Source organism: Anguilla anguilla, chromosome 7 (assembly GCF_013347855.1).
Source record: "Anguilla anguilla isolate fAngAng1 chromosome 7, fAngAng1.pri, whole genome shotgun sequence".
NCBI lineage: Eukaryota > Metazoa > Chordata > Actinopteri > Anguilliformes > Anguillidae > Anguilla > Anguilla anguilla.
Genome location: NC_049207.1, coordinates 15,682,208 through 15,707,702, shown reverse-complemented (window position 1 = coordinate 15,707,702; position 25,495 = coordinate 15,682,208). Strand labels below are relative to the sequence as shown.

Genomic DNA, 25,495 nt, shown 5'->3' with positions numbered 1-25,495 from the left:
TGTCTTCAGTACTGAAATAATTCATTCAACAAAAAAAGATGAATACCCACTATCCCACAATGCACCTACTCTTACTATATTCCCCACCTGATACCCATTTATTTAATGAACAGACTGAGGCATGACAAGTCTGAAAAACTACTGTTGTCAGTGAGTAACTCTGGGTCTTTATTGCCCGTGTATGACTTGTGCCTTCGATTCTGAATAGGAAAATTATCTCTGCATTGCTGTAGGAGGAGAGTCCTTCCCCAGGAGCCTGGCAGCTTGGCAGATTTCACAGTATGACATGGATGTCACCCCACCAGGACCCTGCATTGTAAAGGGGGGGTACGGGAGTGGAGCCACTGTTTTTACTGCAAAGGCAGTAAACACACAGGCCCCTGCTATGTGGTTGAAGAGCCTGCTAAATAATGAATGCCCATGAACACTGAGAATGAGAGAGCTAGCCAGTATTTTCAGCGGCACTACACATCTAGGACCTGAGCCAACTGCAGGAGACCAGATCAATATACATAACATAAGTGACTTGTTCTTATGGCGGCAGTGGGAGCACCGATACATCTCTGTCCAGGTTAAACACAAAAAGGATCGTATGAAAGCAATGTTAAAGAAGCACATCTTCATTAAAGAAAACAGGTCATCTATAAATGGTTGAAGTATCATTTCAATATAGCCAATATTTTTTTGCAATTTTTTTTCACAAGACACATTTGCTGCATGCTATGTGCTCCTAATGAGCAATTGCACCTGTAGTGTTTTCCATATGGTTTGAACCATTCAATTACTACCACTGTTACTCATGCAGTAACATTTTTGTAAGCATGTGTGCCATGGCATAGGTCACAATGATTAGAGTTATGGAAAGGAAATGATACATATAAAATGAAAATCTGCCTCATTTGGCATTTCCCAGGAAAGTACACCTCTCTAATTCACAGCAAAGAACTGGGGAAATACATTGCCACTGTCACCATTTTGTGGTGTTTTTTTATTATTCAATCGTAAGTTAACACTAATATCTTTGATTCAATAAGACGTCTGTAAAAGAAATGTCATTGTATAAAAACATTGGCTGCAAGCTGTTGCATGCAACAATGCAAAATGGCATACACAGGAGTACGTTTAAAGATGCAGTTTGTGGTGGCTTTCCAGAACTGTACAAGGAAGCTGTGAAATGATATTTTCATCAAACATGAATGTGGGTAAGGGGAAGGGGTGGACTGTATCACTGGGGTTCAGTAGTCCCTTTTCTGAAAAGCCATAGCCTAAAGCATTGCCTGCAGTCCATCTGTGGAGCATTAGTTTTTCAGACATACAATACTATAATACAGGTTGGAATCTGGAAAATTATACTATTGTCATATTCAGATGCAAATAGCATTTGAACCCTCAGCATTAAACAGTTAATCTACTAAGGGAAAAAAACAAAACATAAGTGAACAGTAAAATGGAAGTGAGTGCCTCAGTTAATAAGGACATTATTTAATCTGCCAGTTCCTTTTTTCCAGGGAGGTTTGCAGTTTTTACGATTTGAATGTGGTACTAGTTCCAAGTGAAGATTTTGCCAAAAAGTGGGTTGTGCTTAGTATTCATGGCCATATTCACAGTCTGTGATTTTTCCATTGGAAAAATTCAGAAAAGCAGTAAAAAAAAAAAAAAAAAGCCAGTCTAGATACAGGGTTTCAACGAGAAACCAAAAAAGTAGTTCTCAAGGGAAGTTTACGCTTAAGAAAATATAATGAAATGTAGCCGTTGACAAAAAGAATCGAGTGACTCATCCTCTGTTTTATCTGAAATATCAAAGGGCTCAGAACGCAAAGAGAAAAGTTGAGTCTGTTAAAATAAGAACTTTCTTTGTATCTGTATAGAAATGTTCTAAAAGAACACCTCTGTTCGTTTTTACAGGAAACGAGTCTCCGTCTCCATATGTCACCTTTCATCAGATCCTTGAAAACAACATGAGAGCAAGGTCAAATTTTGTTTTTTCCAGACAGGTTCCCAATTATCCATACAATTTTGCCTGCTTTGAGGTGTGTATTTTTATTCACTTATTTATTTCATCAATGGCAATTAAATAACAGGTGGTGTTAATGGATTATCTCAGAAAGCTAACACAAAACTCCAAGGATGTAGTCAGAAAACAGTGAACTACTGAAAAACATTTAAGACAAGCCATCTACTCTGCTACCAGATGCATGGCCAATGACTACATGCACTCTTCCAGCACTCAGCCAGAGAATGTGTGTGTCAAGAGAAGTGGCCAAGGAGGGGTTGTGTTTCGGCTTTGAAACCCCCCTCTGAAATGGCAAAGATATGTGTAGGATACGCGGAAGTTCATCACCTGTCCATTCCAAAGTTTGTCAATTTGGTTTGGAATGTCTGCCTCCTCTTCACATTGGGGGCAATGGGGATTGAGTGCCCCTATTTCCATTCACAAGATTAGTTCTGACCCCTCCATGGGGGCCATGGAGATATTTTCAAGCCAGGGGTATCAACAGCTGCCAGCCCACTCGACTGCCGGGGCGGCCAAGCACAAGAGGAAATGGGGAACAAGCAAGGCCAAGTGCAAGGAGGAACATCTCTTCCTGCAAATGACACTTGGCAAATGCAGGGGACATTTAGCTGGAAAAAAGACCATATTTCACTTCCTGACACCTCTAAAACACTTGCTATCAATGCCATCTGTGAACATCAAGTGGGTCTGTGACAGTGGCCGTGGCAATGAGTGAGTGCGATCACTGACAACATTATAACGGAGAACTGGACTCTACAGCAGGACGGTGCCAACTGCCGGCTTCCTGGGGGTGTTTTGGCGTACCACCCGGGGATGTGTGGATCTGGGGGACAGGTGCCAAGTGCCCGGGGAGAGTCCCGCACATCTGCAGCCCATGCCCATGCCCAGAAGCTATCAGGACTGTTTCACAAATCACTGCGTCGCATCTGCCACGCCATAAGGCGTGCGAAATCACCCCGTGCTTCCCCGCACCATGCCAGCCAGCAGGCAACTGAGCCGACCCTTTATGTCCGCCGATTCCTTCTTATTATCCTTTCATTATAGTGGGGTGAGCAGGTTTACCCACCGTGAGCTTGTCATATATATAAAACTAATGTAAATGCCTCCAGAGTACACTGGAAGCTCTCCCGTGGATCTCAGGGAAAATGAAGGTACATGACTGGACATTGCTGCAAATGGCTTTTTGTAAAGTAAAACAAAGCTCTTGTACAGTGAGGGGACCAAAGAGGGAGAGTGAGGGGGGCATCTATCTGCGTTTCTCTATCTGCTTCAACATATACAGTTCTGTGATCTATCTCCCGAGGGTTACTACAAACATTACTTTGCACTCTGGCTTACCACACATATAGCATTGTCAAGTCAGCTAATTTTCTCCCCTTCAAATAATCAAAAACAGACAACAGAGCATGAAAAGGACAGGGGAAGATGGCCCTCTCTAAGACAATACAAATGGGCATGTGATGTGATGTGCTTGTGGTTATATCCATTTCTAAGTGCCATATACCAAATGGGACATATAAATTAGACAACAGAGTATCTCTCTGGCCAGAACAAAACATACTCATATATAATATATAAAATTATAAACATATATACATGTAATATTGTCCTTCCTCTCTACTCCAGCTTTTCCATTGAAGTAAACCAATTTATGCCCTCTTAATCTTTCTGAAATGAGTTACCCATTAGATATACTAATAAAGTAATTAAGGCAACTAAGTGCAGTCTGGAAGCAGGATATACCATAAAGATAAGTAAAAAAGTTACAATCATTGATTGAAGCATGGTTTCATGTCCCTGGAGTGCTTTCATCATGAGAACTGCAGTTGAGTGCATGCCCCACTCCAATACGTGCACCCATGCAGGTCTGTTCATCACAACAAGCTATGCAATGTACTACATCCCAGATAGGAGATGATTCCAGGCCAAATATGGTTGATTTTAGGCACGTGAGGGTCAGTTATGGCAATGGCAAGTGTAGTCTGAGGCCCAAATGCAACCAACCTCATGTAAGGTCTGTGCGCCATTTCAATTTTGAGCCAAAAGCAGCCCAACTGTAAGCAGCCACATTCAAATTCTGTACCAAACGTGGCCTGACTGCATATCATACCGGAGACATGGGCTCAGCAAGGTTGAGTTGTGGCAGCGTAATGGCTGTCAGATTCAGATGGGTTCATCGCTATCATTCCATGGCAATATGTGGGTCAATTGAAGTGGTAAGTGTGAGCCAACACTGGCCAATGCTCAGTTGCTATCTGGGATGAGATCAAGAATCCCTCACACACAACAACTGTTAACCTTTGGTGTATGCTTGGTATGCTTGGTGGGTAGTTCCAAGACACTAGTACAGTAACTGAAGATCTCTGAAGACTGACATAAGCCTATGAATACTAGGGAAACGAAACTGACTGCTTCCTGCCACTGTGAACTCCTTGTCAGTCAACCACATAGTCCAAACATAAAGCAGCTATGCGAGAAGATGATGTTGGTCAAGGTATCTACCACAATTCCACATCTAAATAAATCTGTTTTCAAAGGGAAACAATGGCGAAATGAAGAAAATATCCATTTCCAGCTCGAAAGCAAGGCTGAAAGTTGCTTAGCAACACAATTTTCACTGCAGCAATAACTTTTTTCCCTAGCCCTACTTAGAATGCTTAATGTTTTATATGCAGTTATTTACTTCCATAGCAAAGTGTAGCCATGACTTCTAAGGAGGAAATGTGTTTAATCCAAAGACAGAGCACTATATGTAAAGTCAAATGCAAATGCAAAGTGGCTAAGAACCACCAAGCAGAAATCAGATAAGGACAAAAGGACAAAACTGTTGAGGAGCACACTATGCATGAATTACAGCACCTGTGCAGTACAGCTGCTCACACGAAAACTTTCATAAATTTCCATCAGAACAACATTATTCTTCAATCCAGTGTAACCAGCTAAAGATCGTCTGTCTATTTTCAACTAAGGAGGTCAATAACATTTGCTACTTTAGCTCGAATTAGCTATAGTGCCAGCTTGCGACCTAAAATAATGTTACCAAGCCACTATTGTTATTTTGTCAATGCAGTGAGTGCATGAAGCCAGTCTTTTCCAACATCACATAAAGCATACAGTTCCATATTTATGTATATTTATTAAGTCTTTCTGTAATCTTGGTACATGGTGACAATAATCATAATAATAATAATAGGAAGTAATGCATGGCTTATTTATTAACTCAGTTATCTCAATTATGCAGGTGGTGTGCTGTTAGGATGTGGACCACATACAGACGCACAGATCCTCACCTACTTTATTCCAGTCCAATTTCTTAGCAGACACTGTTTTCTAGGCTGGCTCAGATGCCTCAGAGTTCACCCAAGAAAACTTACAGTAATTTAATACAAACCTGCAACATTCTGGGCAACCATCCACTTCCTTTATTATGTTATTCTGATTCCCTGACCTACAGGCCCAGTTGCTCATGCACATGCAACCAATGTCAATATAAACATTCTAGTTGAGGTACATGACAGCTGTATAATTAGGGGACTGATATGTAGACATTAAAGTTTTATGTAGCATTTCAGAGCTGTATCAGTTCTGAGTTGCAAAGCTAGCCACAAAATAATCAACTAAAGCGCATTTCATTTGAAGGAAGTGGGCTTACAAACGCCATTCTAACAAACCGCATAAGCTCCAGCTAGTAACAGAATGATAGAGAGAGACTGGGAGACACCAGTCCACACACCATGAAGATGCATAAACAAGCCGTGAACGGCAGTATGCATCGAAGTGACACAAAAGCAAGGACCTGTTGGAGTGACATGAATTATTAAAAGGATGCTCACCTCCAGAGCCTTTGCTCTCTTCAACAGGAGCTTCTCAATGTTGCTGGATGCACTGTGCACAAGCTGGGCTGCATTGTTTGGTTCCACGCTGAAGTACTTCCTATTATTTAAGAAGATCTACAAGATGAAAAAGAGCCATTATTAAAAACACTGGGAAGCTTGGCCGCAAAACATTTCACTCCAAATATCACATCCTGCATTCTGAAACCACCCAACATGCTTGTTTAAAGGTGATGCCTTTCATCTTTTCCTAGGTACGCCTCCATCCCCGTTCTACCATGCTGCGATGCCACAAAGCATTTCCTTTTAAAGTAGGCACAAATTATGGTATCCTTGTTGATGATTTGGAATGTGAGGTGTCAGACAAGAATAAAACTGACTGCGAATGTGTCTCAGCTCCACTTTATCACTGACACCTCACCCGGTTCTCACAGCCCTGGAGGGGTAGCTGTCAACCGGGTTATCAATCACAAAAAAAGCAGCTATCTAGCGTCCCTTATCAGCTGGAGGTTATACATGGGTATCAGGTTCAACAGCACTTGGCGTTGCTGAAATTGTACAGTGTGCCTGGATAAGACAGCTCATGAACAAGGCTTGTGTTCATTTTTTTTTCATTTTTTCATTTTTTCTTTATTTGGTACCCAAGTTTTAAGCGGCAACCCCCCAGGCAGAGCTTGGTTGGACGTACCAATTATTTGTATAAATCTGCCCTGAAAGAGCTTTTTAAATTGGTGAGTAGTTGGTGACATTTCAAAATGGTGTAAAAATTGGTGTATAGCTATTAATTTAAGCACTACAATACATATGTCGTACAACAACATATCAGAACATATAACCTCCCGTGCTCTGATTTTATTATTTGCTCATATGAATCCAAAAGGATATTTTAAAGCTGGCATTAAAACATTCAAGCAAATAAGCTTGAGTAAATATTATGTTATAGTGAACAAAATTTGGAACAAAAAAAAGAACAAATTACCTATGGCTATAAGCCTTACTTCCTTCTAGTTGTTTTTAAGTAGAGCCAGAAAAAGGAATCTAACACTGTCCTCAATTCAATGTAATTGCACTGCAGATACATGAAAGTTGAGTAACTAATGAATTCCACATTCTTTTCGTGCCATTGGTTTGAATGAATGAAAATGCTAAATAAAAGGGATGAACACAGTCAAGGACAAAGCACACCGCAGTGTTGATGAAAGAGACTGATTCATACTCCACCTTTCTGCTCGGTGTGCTGGCGTTAAAGTGTGAAAACCCACCTTAGGGAGGCTTGTTACCCCGCTCGCTGTTTCCACCAGGTTTACCAGGTCCTGCTGCATCTGCAAGACCCACTCCTTGATTCTGGGGGATAAAAATAAATAAATAAGTAAGCAAATAACATCTGCGTCCAATCAGATCATTCGCTGGTGGATGTGAATGCCATAGGCATATGTGAGGTCTGACACCCTGTCTCCTGAGCACTACTGATGTTGATGGTACTTCCCTGGACCAAACGGCTCCCCACAGATCAAAGTCCCGCCGTGCCAAAAGTTCACCATCTGTATTCATGAGTGTTCGAGCCTGTGCTTACAGGTGTGAACTGTGGGCCACCATTCTTTTAATGGAAGTTCCACATAAAAGAGTGGGATTAAGTACACAACGTACCTTTCAGTTTTTAGTTAATACTTAAGTATTATTTATTCATTTATTTTTCTTCAAGGAACATTACCACATCATTATACAGACCTTTGCAGGAAGAGTCACATTTTCAACAGTTGTTTCCATTTGTTCAATATAGAACCTTCTGAAAACAAGGCTGTGCATCTGTGAACCTGATAACAAAGCAAACAGGTACTTCTGATGCAGGTCCCTTATGATTTTCTCTCAGTTGACAGACGCCAAGATCAGTATTGATTCTGTCAGTGTCAAATGGAGGTGAATGGAACACATGTTTTTAAAAGAAAAAGCTTTAATTTGCACCAAAATGCAGAAGAACAAATCTGTCTTTCATATTTTACAAATGAAAATTTTTGCATGCGATATCGTTGTTATGGAAGTGGCATGCACACACAAAACCCAGATTAAACTTTTCAGAAAATATTCACTTGAAAAATAACACACACGTGTGTGTATGTGTAAAATGCAGCTAAGTATTTCATCATATATTATTCAGTCATTGTTTATTTATTCATAGGCCTGTCTGACCCTATAATTAAAGCCAGAAGTGATTATGTATGCAGGGAACTATTAGTTGAGATGGTAAGGTAGCCAGTGCACAGTAGAACACACATGTATTCTATAAAACATACACACCATCCACATGAAAACTAACACTAGGCTATTAAAAGGAAAAATGCTCATTCCATGTTAATGCAAAAGCTTATCAAATTATACTGGTATTATGCGTATATAAAATCATCCTGCTGTATTAGACATAAAATAATAAATGTACAGGAAAAGTAAAACTCTAGAAAAGGAAAAATTCTGCCATTATTTCTTACCATCATCACCATCTGCTCAGGCCATTTAAAGCATGCCAGTAGCAAAACTCTATTGCTTAGGAGAAAGAATCAAAGAATTGTGGAAATGTTTTTTTTTTCTGACAACATAGTAAGGCAATTTTTCTTGGAAACTTAAATCCATTCTTTTCGAGCAGACGTGTCCATGATGTGCATTTAAATGTACCCAAGCCAGAGCTAAGCACTACAATGCTTCTGTGAAAGTATGTAGTACAGTATCTAGCATATTGTAAATATGGGTTGACTGCTGTGAAAACAGCAATCCAATGTTGTTCAGTATTATTTTACCACATCACTTATGTTTCAGCTGCTTATGAAGCTGCTCATTGTAGTAATTACACGGAACTGAAATACGTATATGTGCCAATAGATTCAAGTTGTTCATTCAAGTTTTTTAAATTTATTTTTAGAATCAGCAGCAAGTATGGTTAGTGGATAAAGAAACTCCCTAGCTGTTTTCATGCCACAATGCCCTCACCCAAAAAAGAAGAAGAAGAAGAAATGTCACATTGCACTAGATTTATTGAGATAGCTCCTGTGCTTCTGCACACAACACTATAGATTTGGTGCTCAAACCTGCATGATATGGCATGAGCTCAAATGTACAATAAAGCATACAATTAAATTATACGGTCAGCGGGAACAGATTGCAGTTTAGAAGTGCTTTTATTGACAACAGTATTTAATCAACATTACCACAAATAAAGCTGCAGAGTACTAATCATCTTGTGCTGCTGGCTAATTCATGCTTTCCTCTCAGTGCCCGAAAGGTACAACCAGAACAGTGTGCGGCTGTCATTCAGCTTTAGGGCTACTCCTTATAGACAGCTAGCATTAAATTATACCAATAATGGGGTGGACATCGCTGAACAGGGTTTAGAAGACCTCCCTCTCACTGCAACAAAGCATATGTGGTTTGTCACCGTCATAGAAATGCCAATGACAGTAATATCACACCTTTTTCCCCCTCTGAATTCTTTTCTTCTAGATTTTCTATAATATAATATAATATGATGACATAAGAGGTACTGGGCCATGGGGATGGGGATGTCATTCTAGGCACCATAAGGCTCACTAGTTTTTATGAGATGAGCCTTTTATTTGTGGTGTAACCGTTAGTGGAAACCCAATAATTTCTAACCCAATAATTATGCATTTAAATCCCTGGTAAAACACTGTTGTTTGCGAGGCCCAGGTTGGAGAGGTAATATTAACAAGATATCAGGATGTGGGTCTTCATTTCAACTGTGGTCTTCATATGATATTTAGTGGCTATCCTGAATGTGAACTTAATTTGAATGACAGATAGCATAGGCACCCAACAGGTGGTAGGTTCCATTCAGCAAGGTACTCTCGGCCTCATAGTAATACAGGAGTAATACAGCAGCACCTGTGGTCAGTCAAGCCCCTGAGACCTGCCCGAATCAGCTGTGCAGGATGTGGAAGATGCGCAGTCATCCAGTGCAATGGCTGCACAGATAAGCGGGCAGATTGTGAAGAGAAGAGAAGCAGCGGCTGGCTGGCTGCTGGTAAACTAATGCTAGCCTGCACCCTCCTGAACTGATGATGAACATCTTATCGATGGGCTCACAAATGTGACTGGGTATTCCGTATTGTCTAAAGGGACAGATAAATTAAAGAAAGGCATTCAAAAAATGTTCTACTAAACATGAGTAATGATGGAGAAGGGACATCTTACGCTTTTGCAATACCCAATAACTTAATTGTCCCGCAAATTGTGATACCTAAAATGATTTACAGAGCCTTTCCCATTTGCCAAATATTGTTGATATGATAAATCCCTTAAATCTGCTGTAGCATGAAAAATGAGCAGGAGAATCTGATTATAACTGACTGCTTTTTAGAAGAGTTTCCTGATGACAGCAGTAAAAATAAAATTGCTTCATGTGTGCAAGGTGGGAGGTGCTAAATTTGACAGAATGAAAAAGTAGGTGGCAATCTCAGTAAGTGCTCATTAAGACTCTGTTAATAAAAGGTCCACAACCCTGCAGCTTATTTTATCGTCAGAAAATATGGTAATGCATTTTCTGATTTTGGTGGGCTGTATTTTTAACTTAATTAGAATTCTTGTTTTGACACCCAGACACACTGTTCTATGGGAAGAAATTGAGAAATTCTCCAAGGACAACAAAGCAATGAAGATGGGGTGAACCAGCAGCAAGGTATTATACATAAAGTAAGATATTATATAAGTAAAATACTTCTTTACTTTTTATTTACTTTTTTCCACAGTTGAGACAGGAGCGCTGAATTTTACAATCAGCCCACATGACAACAATTTAAATATTGTGGCTGCAGTATACATAACTGAAATTACAATTAAGCATACTGCTCTGTTTTTAGTTGCGGTTTTTCCATTTAGCATGAGATGTGTTTGGGTAGCAGGAAATGTGTTTGGGTCGCATGAGGACGTGATACAGAGCCTGAAAGCATGAGCCTCACACCAAAAGTGTGAGAGTTCACAATCCTGGTATAAGATGACAATCAACTATCAGTTTTATATCACCATTTTTAGCCTACCTGACTTCCCTTGTTGGTTTTACCATCAGCACCAAACAGCTAGTGAACACTTGACTAAGTTAGCTATCTAGCGCTAGTTGGAATTAGAACATTTCTTGCTCACCTGCCATGCTAACGTGCTTTACCAGGGAATGTTGCTGCTTTTTTCACACTAGAGCCGTTGTGGAAGATTTCTTACTAGGTCCAGACCCAGCAAATTGAAGGATCATCTTATACGGTAAATTGACTTCTCCTGTTTACATGACACTGACACAGAAAATTGCCAGAACATTTAGGGGTTAAGATGTATGTCTGAGGCTAAAGTTTCTGATCGTGAATGATTTCATGAATAGTCTGGAGCCATAACAGTGTCCAAGTCTGCTTCCACTCCATTGAGATCTAGGGATCTTTCCTTCCTCCCCACTCTCACCATTGACCTGAATCGTGTGGGAAGCATGGGCCTCTGAAAACAGCTCTGCTGATCTGTATGCATCAGGAGAAGGAAGCCTTAGTTGAACATATGCTCAGTGCTCACGCATTGCAATGCTTTCAAAATCCAGCCTGGAGCCCCTCAAACTGTCAATACAGACAGGGTGAACCCAGGGTAGAAAAGCAGCACAATGCGTGTAATGTGTGGTGACATGCATGTTGAAATCATGTGAGGTGACTTGAGTAGTTTCACTGATGGACAATGAATCAAATGAAGGGGAAGACTGTGGAAGTCCTGTGGAAGCACTGAAACGTTTTCAATGATGGGGATGTCCTAGATCCTAAACTGACGGCATTTCATTTTTGCACGGGATAAGGTCTCTATAAATTAAATGAGAAAAAAAATGACCTGCCTCACAAACGTCAAGAGGTTAGCAATGATCTTAAATTGCCCCCACAGAGTCATTGCCTTCCTGCCAGAGAGCTAAGACATCGACCCTTGTGGTGCAGGAGTGGTGGCTGTATGCTTAATGGCTGTGCCAGGGTGTGTGAAAAATGTGAGATCCATCTTCCCAATGTCATGAAATCTGTCTACTCCGCTATATAAACAAGCAGAGCCTAGTAGCGAATGGCTGTAATTAGGCCTGCAGGGGGAGGGGACGCACTGTAAAACCTGTCCCACAATGTGCTTCCATTTTGGAATCCACCTAATTAGGCTTTGAACACTTCCAGCATGCTCAAACCAGTGTTGCCCCATCATTATAAACATGGAGCCCACTAAATTTTAAAACAACGAGAATACGAACAGTAAAAAGACCTTTTCCCATCATGCGCTGGAATTATAAGATATACAGGGAGCTCATAAAACTGCATCCTCACTTGACAATGTCAATGGTGCCAGCATGACGGAGGAAACGGCATGCCTGCTTTCATCTGCATTTGGCTGAACAAAATGAGTACTTATATATAAGCGACAACAGCGTCTGAAGGCTTCCCTTTGAAGAAAAGGTCCAGGAAACTGGATTCAAATTGCTTTTATATTCTCTAGAAGTGACAAATGATTGTATTCTTTAGATTTATTTTGTTTTTAAGCCAATTATAACCATTAAATTGTGATAAATACGATTGGATTACTGTGACCTGTTCAGCAGATAAGGACAGGGTGGGGATGTAATTTGTGCTCATTAATATTCATATCTGTCAGACACCTCATACAGTGCCATGAAAAAGTATTTCCCATTTTGTATTTCTTCTATTATTGCATACTTGTCACACTGAATGTGTTTCAGATCTTTAGACAAAATGTAAAATTAGACAAAGCAAATGCAGGTAAACCCAAAACACATGAAATTATTACTTCATTTATTTCATTAAATAAGTTAACAAACGCCCATATTGCCCATGTGAAAAAAAATAATTCCCCCCTCAAACTTAATAAACAGTTGCACCACCTTTAAAAGTGAACTACAACCATACGCTCCCATAATTAGATATCAGGCTTTCACATCGCTGTTCAGGAATTTTAGCCCACTCTTCATTGCAGAACGGCTTAAATTCAGACAAATTGATAGGTTTTCGAGCATGAACTGCTCATTTCAGGTCTTGCCACAGCATCTCTGTTGGGTTCAAGTCAGGACATTGACTAGGCCACTCCAGAACTTTAATTTTGATTTGTTTCATCCATTCAGATGTGGACTTGCTTTTGTGTTTTGGTTCATTGTCTAGCTCCACAACCCAATTACACTTCAGATTCAGCTCACAGACAGAAGACAGGACATTCTTCTTAAGAATTTTCTGGTACAGAGCAGAATTCATAGTTCCTTCAATAATGGAAAACTATCCTGGTCCCAAGGCAGAAAAGTATCCCCACACCATCACACAACCACCGCCATGTTTGCAGGTTGGCAGGAATTCCAACAGATTTAACACTTTTTTTTGCATCCATGTTGACAAATAACAATCAATCGTGAATGAAAAGCATGTTCATAACTTGTGATTAGCATAAGTCGACGCCCCTAAAATACCATATAAGGAGCTTGGAATTCCATTGCGGGCAAGTTAAAGCGATGGCTGAGAAAATATAAAAGAAAAAAACTTCTCTGAAATGGAAATTGAAGTGCTGTTAATGGAAGTACAAGCCAAAAAACATATTTTATTCCGTAGTGTAAGCAGTGGAATGTCAGGGCCAAGGAAGCCGGGCAAGATAGGTGCTGTTGTAAACTGTCTCAAGTTCCGCGTACTACGCGACAGGAAAAAGAAAATGGTTTGACATGAAACTGGAAGCAAAGAAGAAAATCCTAGCCCACAAAGGAAGCACATCAGACACAGGGGGAGTTCAGAGTTTGGCCCAGCTGACTACACTGGATGAATGCTTTGGCCAAATTATAGGAGAGACGTCGCTGTCTGGATTTACTCCGGAAGGGTGACGGCAACATGTTTTCCCTGTCCGGTTCCAGTCACCCAGGAAGCCGAGGATCGAAAAGCACCTGAACAGGAATTTGAACTGGAAACGGTGCTAGGATCTTTGGAGTTCTGGCACCAGTGCGCTGCACAGACTCAGACGAAGGTGACTCATGGGCCATTTGTCATCCCCAGAAAAACAAATCGGCCCGGTCTTTGAAGATGCGCTCACCCCGAAGTAAGCCATGCGCCAAATCTTCTAATAAAGTGAGGTCAGCCATAGCAATCAAGGCCTCAGCTATGACTTCTGTACCCTATTTATAGCATTTATCATTTATGTGTTTTATGGAATTTATACTCAATTGAAATCAAATTACATTAATCAGGATTAGGCACATGAAGCATTACCCCAGCCAATGGGGAAAGCAAACCAGTCTCGGACAAGGCAATCCCTTTTGAGAGATTTTAAAATATTTATTGGTCACTTGTGAATGCAAAAAAGTACAACGCATCAGCAAAAAATTAATAATAGACATAAATGGCATCAGTGGGAAATGGGAGCACAGAAAAGCACATTGAAAATGTATCCTGCTTTTCCCTTTCCCTGACACCATGCACCGGACAGCCAGTCTTTGCTGGAGGGGAGAGAACAGAGCCAGACCAAAGAATGCCTCATGAACCAAGATAATTCACTGTCACTGCGCAGCTTCAGCTCCAGAAAATCTTACAGTAGAAAATGTACACTGGTTATTCAGGGTTGTATATGAGGGCTCTACGGTATTTCTGCATTTCTGTGCTGAGCTCATACAATATCCAGATTACAGAACATACAGTTGATTCTACCAAGACACAAGTGTTTCAGATATTCAGGCTGGATCACAGTGTGGCTTTATAATAAAGCCCCTACAGTTTGAGAATTCTATAGTGAAATACTGTAATCTCTGATTCAACTGCAGCGGTACAGTAGCCAGTGAATAAACCTTATTAGCATGCCAAATTTGTCAATGACTTAAGGACTTAATCCAGTTTGCAGCCAACATTTTCCAGCTCATTCAAGCAGCAGTCTTCTATGTATTCTTAAATAAGGCTTTTAATCCTTTAAAGGACACCAGAAGCTTATTAGCTAGGTGAGGGTTGGGGATTGAACTCACAGAAGCTTGCTATGGTTCACATTGCTGTTGCCAATTCTCCTAGGTTGCCTGAAGGGACAGTTTATAGAGAGTGAGATCACACACGCAGCGGTTACATAATTATTCTGAAACAGTTTAAAATGAAAAATTGAATATTTATGACTTTAAAGAGCATGGTGGAAAACATTAATCTGCTATATAAAAATAGGTTTTTTTTGTTTATGCCTCCTGAAACCCCCGGCCCAATATCTAAACATACATGCTGCTTCAGAACATCATGAAAGGTACTGTTGATGCACCTGTCAACTGCAATCTCACAATCTCTTTGTCATCCAGCATTTGTGACACAGCAGGGCCACTGTGTGTAAACAAAAGCCATTTGGCCAATCCTTCTCCCTTCCTGTTGCGGGAAAAAAAAAATAACTTCCCGAAATGGAGCCAGCTATCGTTCACACTTGTGGGAGTCTTGAAAGCACAGCATTAAAGATTCAAAGGACAGAGGAAGGTGAATGGCACCATTGCAGTGGGCACGGCGAGAATGAGCGTGAGATGAGTGAAAAGGTCAGTAAGGCTGTAGCAGCCCATCACCGAGCTCGCGCCGGAGAGCAGCAGAGTTTTTACCGGTGATGCATTCATCCCATTAAATGATCCGCTTTCAGCGAGGCACTCTGACCAAAAAAAAAAACAGCGTGCTATAAAGTGGAACAAGAAAACATGGACAAACACAGTGTATGAGCGAAATGCATGAGCTTACCGGCAATGACGTTAAAACTTTCCCAGCGTATGCCAGAGAGTACGCGCACTGCCAAAATACATTTGGTATTAAAATAAGGACTGTGCTTGACCTGACTGGGATTTATGTCAAGAGAAAATGCTTTGCTTTAGCCTCAGATAAATATAATTGCAATGACTGCACTAAAACACTCATTAACAGCTAGCAGCCACATCTGTAAATGAAAAGATAGTTGTGTCTCATAGTGAGGTTATGCAGTAGAAAATAAAAGCACACATCAACCGGTTCTTGTAGCTTTCTCTCATTACATTACAATATTATATTATGTAACTATAAATTATGAATACCTAAATCAATAAACAAACAAATAAATACACAAGTACAATTTGCCACTGAATTTATAATTCATGAATATAATGCCAAATAATGCATTTAGGTCAAACACACAAGGCAAAAGTTATAAGTACATATTATATAAGTATATTATGAAAAGTATAAAGTTATACTTATTTCTCCAGCATACTGACTACAAGACTGAGATACATTATCTCGTCTAGAAAGACTGTAATGCCTGCATAACCCAACAAACTACTGTACAAAGCAAGACTGATCAACTGTAGGTCTAGGTTGACAACTTAAGATTTATATTAAAGATTTAAAGATGTCAAATGTGACATATATCAGAAAATAGCATTTAAGGAAATTGAGTTAAGCAGGGAGATCTGCCTGCCTCACCCCTTTATGGCCAATCCCCTCTATTTGATTTTCATATATATGGGCTCTGTCCAGTACAGCCTCGCAGACATGATTAGGCAGATATCATTGGTTAAATGCAATGGGATGCAGCTGCAGCTCTGTCTTAACGATGTCACCTGGGGAAGGCCAGGAATGCGTAGCTACAGTGCATGTACAGTGGAGATTGTGATAAGGAGTCCATCAGAAATAAAGGGAGAGGACCAATCACTAACCTACAATCTAGGCAGGAACTTGGACAGGGAAAGGGTAGATTGAAAAAAATTTGAGTCACCATTAAACATCACAATTACACGTACATTGTGATTTCTGTTCCTTGACTACCCCAGGCCCCCTCCCCCCTTGTATTAGTCTTGTATAATCAGCGCAATTACATTTTTCTTGTTTTATCATGACAATCTTTCATCTTTTACAGATTACATAAGTACTACTTCTCACCGGAAAGGTGGTCCTTCTGCTAAAGGAAGGGCTTCAGGCTAGGGCTAATTATGAAGAGCACTGTACGGCTGCAGTAAAATAGTCTGAATTCAGTACCAGGCTGTGTGGCCGATTCACACACTAGACAGTGCTTTAATAGAATGAGCCACCCAGGAGCTCTGTCTGCTCTGCTTTTAATATACACTAGAACAGTGTGATGCAGAGATGAGTGAGCAAAACACAGCATCCTTAAAAAAACAAATGATTAAAAATACATTCTATACATTCATAAAATAAATTTTAAGCCCATTTGTCTGTGCATTATTACAAGTGCACTTAAAAAAGGTGGGTTTCTTATCATCTACCTAGCAAAACGTTAGGGCCCGACAGTGAATTAATTCGAACCAGCTCATGTGCAAGCCACCCAGAAATATTTTACACTAAACCTAAAATAAATCCCAAGATGATTTTCTCTTTTTCCCCCAAATTATTATTATTAAACTGAAGCATGTGAAGATATCTTTGTCTGATTTGCATTGAACTATTGCTTGCTTGCTTTCCTGCTTAGTTGCCTTTCCCAAACATTTCCTTGTATTACAAAGGTGTGATGGTCCAGGTAGGAAACTAAGGCAATGAAGAGGGACAAAGAAGTGTGACATTCTTTGTAGCATAGCCTAGTATGCTATAGTACTTTCTACTTCACAACTGACAATCTTCAAGGTTTTTGAACCTGAGAGCACCTTTTCAGACTAATTATAACTTGTGAGAATTTGTCACTCCCATCTTAGCATACATAAGCTGACAGCAAGAATTAAAGCTGCATTTTGGCCTACAGTCATGTTTGCCACCTTCGGTGTAGTCTCCCTGTTCACCCCAGCCCTCCTGACCCCTTTTCCTCAGCGGAGGTTACAGTGTCATCACTTGTGAGGTGGCAATTATATGACCTGACAATTCTAACATCTCCCAGAGTATCATTCCTTCACAGCATCACATCAAATTAACTCTCTGCAAAGTAATCACTTCGGCCATGCGAGGTAAGGTTTATGGTGCCTCGCATTCCCCTGTCTTAACTTCTCCCGCAATGCAACAAATGGCGAGAAGACATTTGAGATCCAAACACATTTCTGGAATATTTCTAGGAATCATATCTGAAGCAAACGTGACATGTTTAAAAGTAGCACAATTCAGATAATTCCAGATAGAATTTAGGAGAAATCATGTTTAGAAAACAGATCCCGTTTCCTGACTTGCTCAGGTTTCAGGGACCTTGCTGTTAAATCTAAACAGCTGTACCTCAAGTACTGAAACAACTGATTTTTTAATAGAAGCCAACCTATGTCAAGGTTGTGAGGAAACAATGGAAATGGAAATTGCGCATCAATTTGTAATGACAGACGGCATAAACAATACCCTTAAACAATAAATAACGCCGCCATTGGCTGAAATCCGAGTGATTCAGCTTGTTCCTATCATGTTTCACGCGTGCTGCTCCCAATGGCTTATACATGCAAGGCATCTCCTCTGGCATTCCAGCCTGTCTCCACTGATCTCCTTCCCTGTGTCCCACTAAAATACAACCCTAATCCAATCCCATGCTATGGTACGCACCACTCCCGTGCCAATAAATATAAATAAATAATACACCAATCCACCAGACAGACACATATCAGAGTCATCTCCTTGCCTGAACCAGCCTCAAATCGTGGTCTGGTCATGGCTGAACAAATAGTGACCTGAAATTATATTATATGCTGTGCTTTATAAAGACCGGTGATTTTCAATGAGAAAGACTGAGATGAATGACCAATTATTTAAACTCTCTCTTGGTTCTTAAGTGTCCATGTATTTAAGCAGCCATTTTCTGATGTATGATATTCTCAGGGCTGTAGAGCTATGTAAAAGAATACTAGCATACAGACCTAAAGTACTATGTTATTAAGAATATTATCTGAAAAGGAAAATGGGCGGTATACAGTTTTAGCAAAAATATTTTAAAACGTGTAGTGGAACAACATTGCACCTGCATTTTAATGCTCTACACAGTTACAGTATGGCAATGGAAGTATTTATCATCTAACCTTATAAAATTTATATTCTATTGATAGAAATGTAAACAATCCTCCTAATGAATGGATAAGCAATGACTATTACAAACCTTCCATGGCATTTTTTCTATTCAAAGTCAATTCAACATTACAATCAGTAACTGAATCTTATACTCCACCAAGGCCTGCGCATCTTCCCTGAGAAAATGAATCTCAGGGTTGAGGCTCAAAACGAAGACATCATGGAAAAAGTGAGTTATGTGCAGATGTTATTCCTGCAGTGGGCAGGAAAGTGTCCATGCTTATATTAGAAATACCGTGGGAGTCGTGGGATTCAAACAGCATTTTGGGTTTGAAAAGAGGCAGAACCACAGGGGGCAAATACAGGCTCATATTTCCGGTCTAAAATTAAAACTTGAGATTGTTAAACGTGCATGACTGTAGTACAATATTTCATACTTTTTTCTCTTGCATATGTATATAAACTCTAGGACACCCTGAGAAAGAAGTTCATTGGATGTGTGATACTAAAAATAGCCAAAATTACGTAAGCAACTTTAATAAAAGATTAGCTTTATTTTCCTCACTTTTCGCATATCCGGTGTGTAGGAAGTACATAAATAGTATATCTGCACATGTTTTTCTAATCACATTAATTCCACACTTAAAACAGGCAGGGGCGGTGGGAGCACAACAGACACTAGTAACTGCGTCAGACTGCAACAGGAAAATGACAGATGGTGCCAGCTGTAGATTAACAGAACACCACTCGCATTGTATGTACCTGAGTATAAGAACATTGCTAAACTCAAGGTTTCTTTTTTTAAAAAGGGACATCGGTTGGCAGAGCTGTGAACATGGCTACAAGAACAAGTCCCTGAAAACCAATCGATAGGATCCATATTTCATTTGGTAAGAGCAGGATCTAGCCGGCGAGGGGGCCTGAACTGAGAAAAAGGGCAGAAATTGGGGTAGAAGTTGGGGTCTGGAAGAAAACACACACACATACAAACACACAAGCACACACATCCAATTCCAAGCTTCCATTGCCTTAGAAGATCAGAGCCTTCTAACAAGTTACATTATGACTGGATATACAAAGAAGAAATAAATATTAGAGGGGGGGGGGGGGGGGGGCAGGGGGGGCTAGAATTTCTGTGTGTGTTGAAGCGGTTGCTGAGATACCACCGACAGGACAGGAAGTCTGAGCCAAAACTCCCCCCTACTGCCATGACGTGTGCATGCTGACTATATATAGATCCTTCCTTACACCTGTCATGAGAGAGAGAGAGAGCGTACCACAGAGCGGTAACACATGCCCTCAGTGCCAAGTCTCAGCACCCAGATGGGACTGACAGAAATATCCCTCAGCTGCTTAAACCGAGGAAAAGAAAGTATTATTAACCTAAAACATCCATGCAGAGACTCATTCCGAACCCCTCTGCTCAGCCATGCATTTCGGATAATGAGCCTACCTGATGCTAGTGCACAGTAAAAAAAACTGTGGAGCTGTCAGAAATTAATGGGTGTAATTAAAATCCAAATGAATCCCAAGGATGGTAGTATTAAATGTTGGGACAGGAGCAGTGAGCGGTAGAGCAGATGTGTGTGCAGGCTCGGGCCGGCTCTACGGGGCTCGTTGCAACAACCTGTGGAGGACACGCAGGGTTAAAGGACTGATGGTGGCTGTCGTTCAAAGGACGCACCCTGCCCTGATGTACCGCCCCCCCCCCCCCCCCCCGCCCCATTCTTTCAACACAGCTCCTGCCTCTGCTTCCTTCTAAATGCCTCCTTCAAACCTCCGTTCCACTCCATAAGCATGGCTGTCAGCTCTCACAGCAGAGCTGACCAGATCCGTGCTTCTGAGTGGGTACGGCTATGAGCTCACAGCCGCAACAGTTGAGCGTGAACAGAAGGGGCTGCTTCCGCAATGCAACATCGGGTTAATTTATTTAGCGATTAGTTATCTGCGCTACTTAATGCTTATTGTATGAAACAGAGCACACAGTTGGAACATGCAACAGTCTATAAGTAACTTTCACGAAAGGACTTTGATCAACTTCTGACACACTTGCTGTAGCAGTACCATCCAAATGCAGATCTGCTACTTTGGAGCCTTAGTGTTAAATGTGTGGGTGGAGCTTACCAGCAACAGCACAATTAAGGCATGAGATTTACAGAAAGCAATGTATATATATATATATGGTGTGCATTACATTCCATAGATACAAATACTAAGTAAAGTGGACATAGATGGCACATTTCCAAAGCATTATGGTAGGTGTTAACACCGATGATGAATGTAGCACTTTAAACATGTACATGTGCAGACACACACGTGCACATATGTTCTTACGCACATAAACAAGCACACAAGCTCTCACTCTCTCTTCAATGGGAACTATGCAGCACTTACTGTGGCTTCAAGCAGACACTGAGCCATATGTTCACATGAAGGCTGTTTGAGCCTCCTCTATATTCAGTTGTCTCAGCATGAGCAAGAACCTCTGCGCTGTATGTCCAGAAGATAAGACAGCGTCAGTGACTCAAGGGCTGTTTCACAATTTTAGCTGCTGTTCCTCAGGCTATGGTCAGTGCGGGCAGTGTTTTGTGCGTAGCTAAATTTATGCTCATCTGCACCACCACACTGGAGGGAGCTTTTCGCTCTTGGTCTTACACAGTACTTTAGAATCCCTGATCAACATGACAGGTTCCACTGCATCGTGGCCGGCGGATCAGGGAGGCTAATAGGCACAAAAGGGAAGAGACGCCGAACGGCCGCAAACACGCAGACAGTTTTTGTCTGTTCCGTCCGCGAAGGCACTCGGGGCAGAATCTGTGACACAAGCTTTTCAGATTCCCTGATGTTAATCACCGGCCCCCAGCCACGGAGCATGCTAAACGCAAGCTCGGCCCCCGGCCCTCGCTCGCACACACTCTCCCTCCGCTGCTGCCTCCCATGAGGAACTGCTCCTTGTAGAGGTGTGTGTGTGTGTGTGTGTGTGTGTGTGTGTGTGTTTGTGTGTGAGAAAGGGAGGGATGGCGGGGGGGCAACTGAATATTTTTTCTAATATGTATATTTTTTTAAATAACCCACAGGAAATCCAGAGACACAGCTCCTAGTAGATGTTAGGGGAAGGTGCATCACCGTCTCAGCGTGAGTTTGCAGTCACGCATCCAAACAGCGGGATCTGTCCACAGTTTACGTGAAATATTGCGCAAACCGGAAGGCAGTTTTGTATACTTCCACCATAAAGGCCTTCTCACAATGAAGAGGGCATTGGCTCTGTAAGTGCGGGGACTGTGCTGTTTACTGGCCTTTCATTATTGCGAAGTGTTATTTCAGTCTCGGGAAATGGGCTTGTTTCTGTCAGCCCCCCCCCCCCCCCCCCCCCCCCCACGTTTGGTTCTGTTTAACACCGCACTGGAGCAGCGGTACGTCTCTGAATCAGCATCTGCTAAATAAAGAATGCAGTGTGGTGGTGAAGGACTGCCATCCAGGCTTTCACATAATCAGGCAAAACTGGAGCAACACAGCCCTGTTTTTCTCCATTAACAAGTAGAAGATAAAAGTATTCCTCGATGATTAACAACCACTTTCTTCAGCTCTCCCAGTTGTGGCTGCCATATGTCCAATTCATTGATTTGTCATTAGGTTTCCATAAAAAGACATAGACTTCCTCTTTCACACAGGGAACCCACAACATTGCTGGGTCCAATTATCAGGTAGTGTGTCCTACCAACACAACACAGTTGAGGAGCGATTGTTTTATGATAGCTTTAGCCACATCCTTATCCAATATAGCTCAGTTAGGCCCATATGATCCCTAATAGCCAATGTTAGTTAAACAATGGAAGCATGGTTTATCAGCTAAAATCAATAGGCTACTTACATGCAGAGTTGTTTTCAGTTAAATTCAGTGAACATAATTCTGTTAGTTGAATTAAATAATTAGCATTATTTTCCATTGAGATGGCACTGGGCAGCTTGCTACATCGGGTAAAAAAGAAACTTAAATTTAGAAGAGTCTGAGACAGATGTTTAGGCCTATACCAGGGAGAAGCATTGTATAGCAGACAAGTAATTCTGTAATGGCGTTCTAACAACATGCAAGGACAACACTGTATATTCAATTTCGGGAAAATTTTTTCAAAATTACCCTAAAAAAATGCAAATACAAAATCACACAACGCAGCTCCAATATCCTCTATGTGCAATGTCACATATTTGTGCAATAATTGGTGAGAGGGCAGATTCAGTAAAGTGTTTATTAAAGAAATTGTGCCAGAAACAAAAGGTTTTACAAAGTTGTGTTCACCCTAGAGTCGTGGTGGAAGATTTCTTTAAACAACCAGGCAATGCAGAGGAACACCTTACAGGGAAAATCGACTCCAGCTCTGTCCACACATGACACCGACATGGAAAATTGCTGGAACATTTGCGAGTTAAGAAACATGTGTGCAAGGGGCTTTGGACTAATCTAGAGTAATAAATCACTCTGAATGACTTCCATTGTTCACTCCTGGCGGGCATAATGCTATAACAAAATCACCACTAATGAGAGTAATACCAACCACAGTAAGCTGATGGTCTGATATTTTGTCTGTAAGGCAACTGGATAGACAGACTTACAAACAAAGAGAGGATGCGCACACAACACTGAAACGTGATATGGACATTTTTGACTCAATAGTCAGCCACAGTGCCAAAATTCATTCATGTAAAAATGTCTTGGTTTACCCAAGGGATAATCTGTAAATGACTGTTCATGCTGTATCAATCTTTTTGTAACGAAAATATTTAATAGCTATATTTCCTCAATACCCATTTAATTTCATTAGAGCCAGTCAAAAGATATCAATGTGAAAAAGTCTATTATGACACTGTTTGAGCAACAAATAAATAATAACAGCAGACATCAATAACAAAAGGATAATGTTTTCAAGCAACCGCTCTTACATAAACCCACAGCCAATTCACACATGGGGCAAAATACAACTCTACCACTATCGTTTTCCGGAACTGAAAAGGGAAAGGTATTGTAATTTATGTTCATCGACCTGAAGAATATTATGAACCAACTAAAATAATAGAAGTTGGCGGCGGTCGGCTGGATTTATGCCCAAATGCAGTAGCTAGCCTATAACCTGTAGCCTTGGGAAACCCCCACGATTAACAAAACGGTGAGAGGCAAAGTTGACTGGATATATATTTAATTCTGTCAAGCATCAAGACTAATTGGGGCCGAGGCTCGCCGTTATTTTAAAAATATGTTTTACAAATATTTTTGAACAAGCGATGTAACACGCGATTTGGTGTTTTCGCTACATCAAACCAGCATTATTACTTGATTTTATTTAAAAATGTGATTAGAGTGCGTTTCATTATCTTGTTTACCTAAACTGTAGCCTACCAACGTGATTACTGCCCATTTAATTTGCAGTTCCATGTTGTTCTCACACCACGGGCAGAGAAACCGCGGACCAGCAGCTGGTAGTCTACAACCAGCCTGCCTACTGAAGGATTAAACCTCGCTGCTACTTACATGACTTGATTCGGAAACTGCTCTGAAGAAAAGCTGTTCAGCGATGAAAGGAGTAAAACCAAGCTGACGGATATCCTGTAAGTATCCATGGTTCGCCGGAATTCCCAGTACACAAAATTTAAACCCGGTCCAGGCAGCGACTGACGCGAGAGATACAGTGAAACAAAGTCAACAGCGACTTGTACAGTGACTTTTTCACCAAGATAAAAGCTAGCTAGCTAATCTGATCAGACGCCATCGGGGCTACTTTGAAACATATCTCAGATGGTATATTTCTGCTGGAGCTTTCCTTTGTTTGGTTTCCCAAGTGTTTCAATTCGCCGAATAATTTTCAAGGATGCCGACAGCATGTGTTTATTATGATAGAGAGGGTGGTGTCCTTATCTCCAGTCTGCGATGAGAAGAGCTTGTCAGATCCCCCACACTACTTCAGTCTGTAATAGTCCCCCACCCCCTCCGGTCGACGATGATCATGCAATGCCTTCCATACATGGAAGAGAGACTCACCAACTCGGTAACGGGCTGGTCCAGTCCAACGTAGCCTTTTTATCAGATTCAGCACCAAGCCACCTGATATAAACCCGTTGCAAACTTGGAAGCTTAAAGGTACAAACGGTCTTTTCTCCACCTTAAAGGCAGGAGTCTATATAAATACAGTATTAAAGTTCTCACGGGAGGCTAATGAGACTATTAGAAAAACAACAAAAAATAAATAAATAAATTGTGGCGTAGGTGACAGATGTTGTGATCCATTGCAACTTCCGTATAAGAAAAGGTAATACAGAATTGCGTAGGGCCGTCTTGTAGCTTCTCTAATGCAGACATTGCAGATGGATCGTTGTTACTTTGCTTAAAATATAAACAAAATTTCGAATCAAATTTTGAGCAACTTGAAGTTAGTTGCCTGTAAAATAAGCTGCAATCTTTGTGTTCACGTCTAATATTTTATTTGAGCAATATTACATTCAAAAACTGGTTAATCAAGTAATTAAGTCCTAAACTTACAGGAGTATAATTACTCGCGTGGAATGTATAGCATCTACCTCCATGAGAATAATTGCTTTGACTGGATGAAAACAGAACAGAAGTCAATAAACTTGTTCAGTGCAACCATGGTTATACCAAATATTAACAAATATCAAGGGATCAATTTTGAAACACCACACATCAGCAT

At 40.8% G+C, this 25,495-nt stretch overlaps 1 protein-coding gene across 4 annotated transcripts in view; it reads right to left on the bottom strand.

Annotated features, from left to right (window-relative positions):
* Positions 1–24,991, bottom strand: part of LOC118232093 (voltage-dependent calcium channel subunit alpha-2/delta-1-like) — a 128,971-nt gene extending 103,980 nt beyond the window's left edge. For 3 of the 4 annotated variants that reach the window (XM_035426707.1, XM_035426708.1, XM_035426709.1), the window contains exons 1-3: positions 24,322–24,822; positions 7,110–7,191; positions 5,848–5,964 (exon numbers count right to left, since the gene is read on the bottom strand). In XM_035426707.1, the coding sequence (XP_035282598.1) occupies positions 5,848–5,964; positions 7,110–7,191; positions 24,322–24,410 (288 nt within the window). In that variant the 5' untranslated portion in view covers positions 24,411–24,822. The other variant, XM_035426710.1, reaches the window with a different exon arrangement.
* Between the last annotated feature and the right edge of the window lie 504 nt (positions 24,992–25,495).